The following is a 9,596-nucleotide window of genomic DNA, read 5'->3' on the forward strand; positions in this document are numbered from 1 at the left end:
AGATAACGTGGCGAGAGTCTATGAAAATTTTCTGCCGTTTCCAAGACGATGAACGTAAGTAACTAAGTAAAGTCGGTAATGTTGACCGAAGCGAAGCGTTCGGTCGTAAAGTTAAGATACATGTGTATGTTTTCAGAAAATTTGTAGACACACGAAGTTTTAGGGCGTCGCGTTAGAACAACGTTAAATATGTGCCGAGTAATAAATCCGTGTCAATGTACATAAACGTAGGCTTGCCAACGTGGCTTCGAAATCACGGCGTCATAGTTCCGACAGGAATCGCTGTCGAGTGAAAATTAGCTTCTTCAATCGTGGCAAAGAGATTTCGTAAGAAATATGTACGTTAATACATATTAAACAAGGGGTTCGTGCGATTAAACCGGGGACAAACGTTTTTCTGACGATCCGCGAGCAGCGACCGTGTAACCTAAGCATATACGCCAAGAACGAACAATGATATCATCGATCTTGCTTCATATAGTATGAGAGTCTTTCGAGAAGAAAACAGTATCGTACGATGGAACGTAGCTCGTTTCGTTTCTATTTAATTTCAGGGACGATGAATGAGCGCCTCGAACGTAACATAATAAGATCCACGCGGAAGAGGATGTACGTGATAGCGTTTTAACCGAATTAAGAGAACGTACAGGATGTTATAGAAAAAAATGATCTAGATCTTCGTAAGCCTATAGCTATCGCCAAGAGGAGTAAAATATGTTCGTTAAACGGAGATCCTAAAATCAAGCAAATATTTTTCTCGGAACGTACTATAAATCTCCACACAAAGTCTTTCAGCCTATTTTTATAACACCTTATATAACTGAAAACAAGTATAATATTAGGAAGAGAACGGAGAGAAGCTCGTTCGTTCAACTGCAACATCGTATCTCACATGGCTGATCCGATTTGCAACGGCCATGAACGTTAACAATAGCGATTAAAGAGTCATCGATCAATCTGTCCGCCTACATTCGTTCAAAGCAAACATTCTTCTCGGTGTTTCCACTTTCGATTCAAGTACGCCGTTCGATAATGGAACAAATTATTTCCGATAAAACGAAGAAGTTGAAGAGCGTGGGCAAGAGCCGATACGAACGAAGCAAATTAAATTAACACTGCTAGGAAAGAAAACAACGATTTGATTACCGACGCCACCGAAGTCTCCTCCTTTTCTTCTTGTTTCTTGTTCCGATCCGCGGTCGTGACTGCGAACCACGATACGAGATGTGCAAAACATTGCGATAGCGCGAGTAACGGGAGAAAATGCTGCGTTAACGAGTTTCAGATAAAACTGCCTTTGAATCGCAACGATTTTCAACGTCGTTTCCATCAGCCTCCGAGGCCGATCAACGCGAGTAAAAGTCTTTAAGAATTTATTAACTTTCTTTGATACTCTTCCTCGCTCCGAGAGAAAGAGTTTCTATTTTATACACATATGGAAATATGTGTAATTCAAGTAATTCTCGAACGCGTACATACAAAGCGCTTCAAACGCGCAATTCAAATCCACGTATACGCATACAAGCTATCTATTGTAAAGCTATATCTATTGGTACGAAATTTTAGTTAATGCTCGATTATCTGATCGCGAATTCCTATTATGCGAACGAAGGATGATAGGTAATGGAGAAAATTGGCCAACCTCCATCATACGAATTTCAGTCGCATAAATTGTTTCTCCCCCGACAAGTTCAATACATGAAGGGCCACAGTGCTCTCTCTCTCTCTCTCTCTCTCTCTCTCTCTCTCTTACATCCTCGATATTCCACGCAATTGTCAAGAACGATAATGACAATAGAGGGCGATCGTCTTCGAGAAAAAGCTTAAAACGTACGACGGCGAAAATCGAAATAGATCAACACACCCACGCGACGATGTCCCGCTCCGGAGTTGCTGGTAAGCACGATAAAACGGGGAAACGGTTCACGCCGGTTTCGCGAGTTGTTCGAGGGCCAGACGAGGACAGATAACGAGATATAGGGATGGGAGAGGGGTGGTCGGCCGTATTTATCACTCTGAGATCCCGAAGAGCGCACAATGCAAGGCGAGAGAGAAGAAAAGAGAGGTGAACGGAGCGGTTCGCCAGGCTGTGGAACGAGACGCGATGTAGTGCAGGTAGATTTATGGAAGGTGGAAGGGAAGAGAGAAAGAGAGACTCTGTGTGTTTGTGTCGCAGGTCAGCCGCGGTTCACGGTCACGGGGACCAACCGCTGGACTAACCTAACGTAACCTGACTCGGCGACCGCAAACTGAATTGCACCCCGTCCGCCCCTCGACATCCCCTAGTCCACCCTAACCCCCCGGTTTCCGACCGCCTACCGTTCCTTTCTTTCCTCTCGAACCGATCTTCGTCTCTACACGTTGCTACTCTTCCATTCGTCTACCCTAGCTGTACTCGCGAACCTCCCACCTCCTCCAGCGGACCGATTCGTTTAATTTATTAAGATGCTGACTCCCCCTCCGCCCCCCTTCCCTCGAGCCACCGACCCGGGACTTTGCAAAAGCGCCGTCCCTTTTTTTCTCTCTCCCTCTCGATAATTACAATACGAGAGCCGAGTTCTAGGAAACAGACTGACTACGAGTCGACGCTGTTCTCGAGACGCGATGAGTTCTTGCGACGATTCGAAGAGTCGGATTTGAATTCGCTGGATTCTTCGTGTGGAGCAGGGGGTGAAGATTGACGTAGACATAAATCGGATGAATTGGAGAGCTGTTAACATTAGAAACGATATTATCGGGTTTCTAATTTTAACCCTTGACACATTCAGTGCCGTGTGAATCTAATAATAGATACACGTTGAACTTTCCATTCACACCATTGATGTCCCCAGCGCGTACAAAAGTGACGATGCGTCTCCCTGGTGGTGAGCCTGAGTTATAATTTGATCCTCATTTAAACTTAATATGTACTATTGTGCAAAACTTTGCTAATGATATTAATCCAATTCTAGCGATAGATATTAGCATTATTTCACTTGAAGCATCTCAACGATTTTCAATTAGATCCACAATTATAACATAATTTCAGAGATTTAAACTTTTGACCGTAATGTCTCAGAAACTACCGAAGAATTAAAGCACTCCCATTTCACTCTAGTGCCTACTCGTTCACCTAAACGCATTTCAATTTTAATGTTTAAGAAGTTGGTCAAAATCCATTACAACGACGGGAATCGAAATATACGACTGACTGTATAATCGGAATATCTACATACTTATACCACCGAGACTTAACGCTCGATGCGAACCCCCGTTACATCAGGGTATAACAATCGTTTGCATAACCGTGCGGTGGATCTCGGTGCTTACGCATCAAAGTAATCCAATCCGACAAGTCGTAAATTGCGCGCACCCCCAACCCAAACGTGTTTCCCTTCCGCTGTACGAAATTTATTAACAGGGCGTGTCTATAGGTACGGTACACAGACCAGCCATCTTTTTCCTGATTGATTAACACATCTTGCTGGATCTGCCGTGTTCATTGCTAACCCGTGTTTAGCGATAAAATTTAATAAAAAGATCTGTCGACAAATTAGACGCGGTCGTATTGTTTATCAATTAATCAACAAGTATCGATAATTAAGCAGACACGAAGGAAAAAAGCGTAGAAATGGGAGATCCAGTCCTCGTTACGCTGCGAACGGCGAACGAATCCTACTTCGATGAAAAATCAATGAACCAATGAATTGTGCACGCAACCGATCGATCATGATGATGATCGAGATAACGATATTCATCTTGTAATATACAATGTATATTATAGGACTTACAGGCCATAAATAAATAATAACAATAATGATATATCGATAGAAATCGACAACGCGGCCGGCACGAAACGGTACAGAAAGAAATTAGAACTGCTACGCCGGCTCCTACGGCAATTATCCAATTACCGTGTTCGCATTAGCTACAGTTGCAACGTCTAATAATTGCACCTTCGTTCTGGTAAAACGTTCGAACGTGGAACGACCTCACCGGTAAGTCGCGATACAATGCGCGCGCAACCAACGATTCAGCTAATCGAAAATCGAGGGAAAATTGAATTATTTTGGACAGTATTTCGATAGAAATATCTAGCGGCCATGAAACTGAAACATTCTATATTGAGTTCCTTTCCTTTTATTAAACTTCAACAACCATGCAACGAATTTACGTCTTATTAATGGTTCCGAACGTAAACCCTTATATGTATAACTTTGTTGGAAGTATTCTGTGCTTTCGGTCGAAAGAGTTACGAGGAGAAAAAAAAGATCGATACTGCCGGTAGGTGGTAATTTTCATACCAAGTACGGTTTCCGGTCGGCTCGTTGCATAACGTATTCAATGGCTACCGCAATTACAGCGGCCGTTTGACGCGAAGCGCGGCTAAGTTCGGTCATAAAATCCTGACCTTGAGAATTACGATGCAACGTTCGTACGTTTACTTCTCGCCGGTGCTGTCGATGGAAACCCATCCCAAACGGCGGTTTTGCTTCGTTCGGACAAATCATTTGCATCGTGAACAACCACACGCCCGCGCGTAAACTAAACTACGCGCGTACGGCGCCAAATTACGAAGTACAAAGCGTGCAACACTTACAGGCAGATTCCTGAGCCCCAGCCGCACCTTCGAGTACTTCTTCATAAAGACCCGCCAGAGCACGTAAGCCATGACGATTATCCAACTTCCGATTCACTCGTAAGGTTATCTTCGAGATTATTCCGTCACCTTTCACACTTTGTCACCGTTTCACGTAAAAATTTCAAAGATTAACACCATCAGCGTCCGGATTCGCAAACGTCCGTCCATGATACGATCGTTCGATTATCGAAATTACTCCGCATCTCGATCTCGAATCGGTCGTGGGATAATGGCGGGAACACGATTGCGCGGTAAAAAGTCGATATCGAATTCGAAAGTGGTTCGTCTATGGCGCCACTTTTCCCGCGTGAAACAACCCCGCGACCGTTTAACCTTAACCAATGATACTCACTTTGTACAAGGTTCTCGTATTAGCTGGGCGAAGAAAAGGGAGGAGAGAATCGTCGAGCAGAAAAATAACGAAACGTGTCTCGCGTACGTTACAAGAGGAAGCAACACATCTCGCGTACAAATTGATGCGACAATCTTCATGCCGTTCCGATAATGAGCGACTGGATAAAGCACCATTCACTTCTAAAGGAACAGTATGTATTTTTCTACTCAAACGTTCCCAAGATTTCACTATTTTCTGATAGAGAAAAACATAACCATGATTTGACCTCGTAACACGTTTTTATAAAACACCTCTCTATTCCCGTATCTGATATTACATTCATTTTACGATAATTTTCCGTATACAAAGAATTCGCGTTTTCTCTAGCCGTCACGAAAAATAAATGAACGCGATCCATGCATTAACAGAAAAATGCAGAACAGCGAAAGCTGATAATCTTCGAATCGGCGCAATTCGATCTCTTGCATAATTCATTATAATGTCCCGATTGTAATTGCGTCCGGCCATGCACGCCACCAATACTATCGACACGCACGGTATGATCGATAAACATCAAAGCCAGTGTTCACTCGGTCGATCGAAATCGCCGCTGCGCGTATTCGTTGATTTATACGAAACCACGGTACGGCATCCGATTCAACACATATATACAATCACGTGTCAGGGGATAAACTTAACCTTGAAATCCTTCGTTTTTGCAGGAAAGATGCACGCCTGTACACAGGTGAAAATGAATCAGTTGCACGCAGTGTCACGAGAAATGTCGTCAGACCAGAATACAAGGAAGCGACTGTCATGATTTAATCGACGAACCAATGAGACTTTCTGTCGTCCTCGAAGGATATAAACACTCTCGAAACTACGCTCTGTACGAGAGGTAACTCCAAAGGAAAATCACACAAGACTACGATGGCAACGTTCGACAATTAGGACGCTTGCAATCACTGAGATTCCGTCGAAAGTTTTTGTCGGTATTGATACAGCAGGATGCACGAGGATTTTGAACGAACGACGCGCGTCAAAACACCCGTATGCCTGACGGCTCTCGCTGCCGAGATATAACTGACACGACACACGCAACTACCTACTCTCGCGCTCGAACCGTGGAACGATGAAACGGAACGTTCGGAACGCCGGAACTACGGAACGATATATACCTGAATCGCGTTTCAGCGCAACTTTAGGCGTGTCTTTAACCACCCGACACCACGTTTAATGGAAATAGAGGGTGTGCTCCTGAGGTCTATGTCCCTGAAATCTCGAGTTCGCTGAACTCTGGTATCATGGTGCTTTTATTTATACTTTTATTTTATGTTGCTTAATATTAATCCATCTTAATCCCTAAACACTTCAATTTAAAATGTATTAAATATTTGAAATATCGTAGTTTGGCAGTATTATAAGGACGAGTGCCACGATTTAATCAATAAATCGATACTATAACTTAATGTAATTTGCCTTAATATCTGTATTGATTTATAAATTCATGTTTAAGGAATATTTCCATTTCGAAGAAGATGCCAGGCACCATGGTTGGTAACACGCCATAAAGACACCACTAACAGCTGTTTGTCACGCAAAAAAGAAGAAACAAAAAAGAAATCATTCATGGTAATACTGACATCTGCCGAGGCATATAGGCGGTAAACAACTAAGACTCTTTACCATTTAATTACTATACCGTATAATTCTACTATTAGTTATTAATCAAGAAACACAGCGATTTTAAATTAACTTTTTCCTCTATTTCTTTACGTTATTCCGCGAATAACGTTTTCAGGACGAACGTCGTTTTTATAAATCGTATGCTACGCTTAACAGAAAGGTTAATTTCTTAAGAAACGATCTTTGTTCCCCGCCGTGACATCGTAAACCGGTGACGCGAATGGTTTGGAGGGAGTCGAAGGAGAAATGGAAAAAAACGGGCGTTTAAAAAGCAATATAACGCGAGCCGGTCGTAATGGAGGAAAGAGTTAAAACGAATCAGCGTGTCTCACGGCGCAGCCAAAACAAACAGAGCTAAACAAGCGGAAGGCTCGATGCCCCCGCTCCACACGTGCCCTCTCCTGTTTACATTCGTTTGTTTTCACTTCAATGCTGGCCAACTCGACTTCCCATTCGCTGCTGCACATTACGCGACTGTATTACCATCCCTATACATTACACATCCGGGCCGTTTGATTTATCAGCCGATAAAACGTTTTCAAGGCACTCTTGTTAACGAGACCTAATCGCCGATACAATTAGGACAGATAAAAATGCACCCGTTATTGACTTTCGCAATAGCTATCTCGATTCTCGTTACAGCATCGATGTTTTTTCCCTGTTTCCTTACGTCTGACGTTAATACCGCGTGTATCCCGCAGCGTAAGTGACGTTAAAATGCGAACATTTCCGACTGCTAATGATATGTTTCGCGAGACGAACGTAAAGGAAAAAAAGAAGAGGCAGAGAGATTGGCGATAAATTTTCAGAGTCGTTGAACGATTCTGTGCTCGATCGGGCGTGGAAAAATTAAAGGAATATCGCGAAACGTGACACGAAACGCTACAAACCGCGATAATTCTTCGAATGCCTCCAATAATTCCCTCTTTAAATTCCAGATACGCGCGAGAACGAAACGGCAGAAGAACGTATATAACGGCGAAGGGCGAAAAGAAATATGGAGAACTACTCGGAGAGCTGGTAGACGGCGCATAAAAAATGCCAAATGTTTCGGGATGTAGGAGGCAACGCGAACCTCGTCGACGCCATTAACTCTTGAATTTTTAATACGTGAACGTGCAGCCCTTGCGTATCATGAATTCTGCCTTGAAACACGGCGACATGCTTGAAACATCGAACATCGAACGTCGAACCACGCGTTTGTTCGATCGTCGACTGAAAAGGGAACCGCTTACGACGAAGAAACACACCCCAGCAAAATGGTTCTCTTTCGCGATTAGCGCCGGTGTCACGGCACTTCCGCTGTGTCTGTACCTCGCGCCACATCCTATCGCCTTTTACTTCTTCCCTTCTTTAATATTCAGCCACCGTCCTCGTAACCTACGTCGTGCCGCCACGCCGCCAGACACACGTAAATACGCGTACCTCACAAATATATCGCGCATGTGTGCAACGTGTTATCCTCTGTGCGTGTCACTATGCGCCTGTTCGCAGCATATGCATACAAGCGTGCATTCTCTGCGAGACAATGGGCGTGCCCACCTCACGTGACTGGCACGTGAGCACCCTTAAAAAGGGCCCTCGGTTCCTGACGTTCATTCATACTGGTCTGCCTGTTTCGTGGTCGACACTGATGACCCTACACCGCGCGTCGGAAAGTCAAGAAGAATCGAACGACAGAAAGAGCAGAAAACCGCTGTTTAACCGTGTACCATTCAGAGACGGTTTTCGTGAGTCTTGCAGGTGCGCGGACGATTACACCGTGCAAACTATGCGTCACCGTAACAATGTCCTTTGCTCGACAGCTTCAACCGCTGCCCGACAGGAGTACCCTGCCGGGACAGGAGAATAATCCGTGGAACGAATGCAGTGAACTTGTTACTTAAATAAGCCGTGAAAGATGGAGTGTGTTTGGATAAAGGTAAATAAACGCGTCTTGTGCACCGAGTACAATGACCTTTCGTACTTCTGAATTCGTATTTATTCAACCATTTAAGCTCTTTATATTATACAATGTATGTACACAAATATTATAAATGAGAAGACGACCGACTACAGGATTCTTCGATCTACGAAATGCGGCGTAATAAAAGCGAGCAAGTGAACGGCAATGTCAATGGTTTCACGACTATTCTTGGATCTCTTCCAATAGCGCTATCGTGCTCGGAATCGATAAAGGAACTAACGTTTATTATTTCGCAAGCAACCCCTCCCGTGTGAACGCGCTCGACCCTCACAAATCGTAATTGCCGGGCAACGAACAGGCATGTCTAGCTGCTCTATGAGATAGCTTGCCTCTGAGTCACTCCCCCGCGGTGCGTTTAAACTTTGAACGCTTTCTGCACGTCGGACCGACACGTTACACTGCGCAATAATTGTAACGACTCTTGGCTTCGTTCATGAATCGACCGCTTCGGGCTGGCAACTGTTTCATGCGTGTTCTAATGTATACGCGGAAAATCAGGCTGAATAGTTGCTTTGGAAAGCGAAACGCCAGTGTTTGATAATGCAAATTCTTATTTCAATTTATACGTTTTTATAAAGATTTCTTTTTCATGTTGGCTTTATATCGCATCGACACCTCGATCATTAGCTACAGGTAGAGATTATTCTTTTGCCAATCTCTTCTGTTGCAAAAATCAGACGAATCTACCTCGATAAATTTTCCACACTTTCTTAGGTAAGTAGTCACTTTTCTTCGAGAAAGTTACGCGAACCACTACGTAGATGGTAATCTGCGGAAAAAAGTTCTGATGAGTAGAAGGAACAAGGAACCATCTACTGGTTGGATTGCTGCAATTTTTTGCACATTCAAGTCGTTGCAATCTAATTTACATTAACATAGAACAGAATTGGCTTTTCCCAAGTGAGCAAAATTTTCATCGCGTGCAAGAGGCAGACACGCCATACGAACAAACGGACAGCGAAACTTTCAGCTCGCAGCTAGATTTAAAA

General features: G+C 43.7%; 1 protein-coding gene and 1 long non-coding RNA gene across 6 annotated transcripts in view; one reads left to right on the forward strand and one right to left on the reverse strand.

Annotated features, from left to right (window-relative positions):
• Positions 1-5,003, reverse strand: part of LOC117153763 (uncharacterized) — a 302,729-nt gene extending 297,726 nt beyond the window's left edge. For all 3 annotated transcript variants that reach the window (XM_033328133.2, XM_076621483.1, XM_033328130.2), the window contains exon 1: positions 4,580-5,003. In XM_033328133.2, the coding sequence (XP_033184024.2) occupies positions 4,580-4,651 (72 nt within the window). In that variant the 5' untranslated portion in view covers positions 4,652-5,003. The remainder of the gene's footprint in view (positions 1-4,579) is intronic.
• LOC117153562 (uncharacterized) overlaps positions 1-9,095 on the forward strand; it is a 74,063-nt gene extending 64,968 nt beyond the window's left edge. For 2 of the 3 annotated variants that reach the window (XR_013059199.1, XR_004463631.2), the window contains exons 2-4: positions 5,678-6,254; positions 6,472-6,619; positions 7,580-9,095. This is a non-coding gene — a long non-coding RNA (uncharacterized LOC117153562). Of the gene's footprint in view, positions 1-4,488; positions 4,643-4,983; positions 5,167-5,677; positions 6,255-6,471; positions 6,620-7,579 lie in introns of those variants that run through there. The other variant, XR_013059198.1, reaches the window with a different exon arrangement.
• Positions 9,096-9,596: the final 501 nt, after the last annotated feature.

This window comes from Bombus vancouverensis, chromosome 1 (assembly GCF_051014615.1).
Source record: "Bombus vancouverensis nearcticus chromosome 1, iyBomVanc1_principal, whole genome shotgun sequence".
NCBI classification, from domain to species: Eukaryota; Metazoa; Arthropoda; class Insecta; order Hymenoptera; family Apidae; genus Bombus; species Bombus vancouverensis.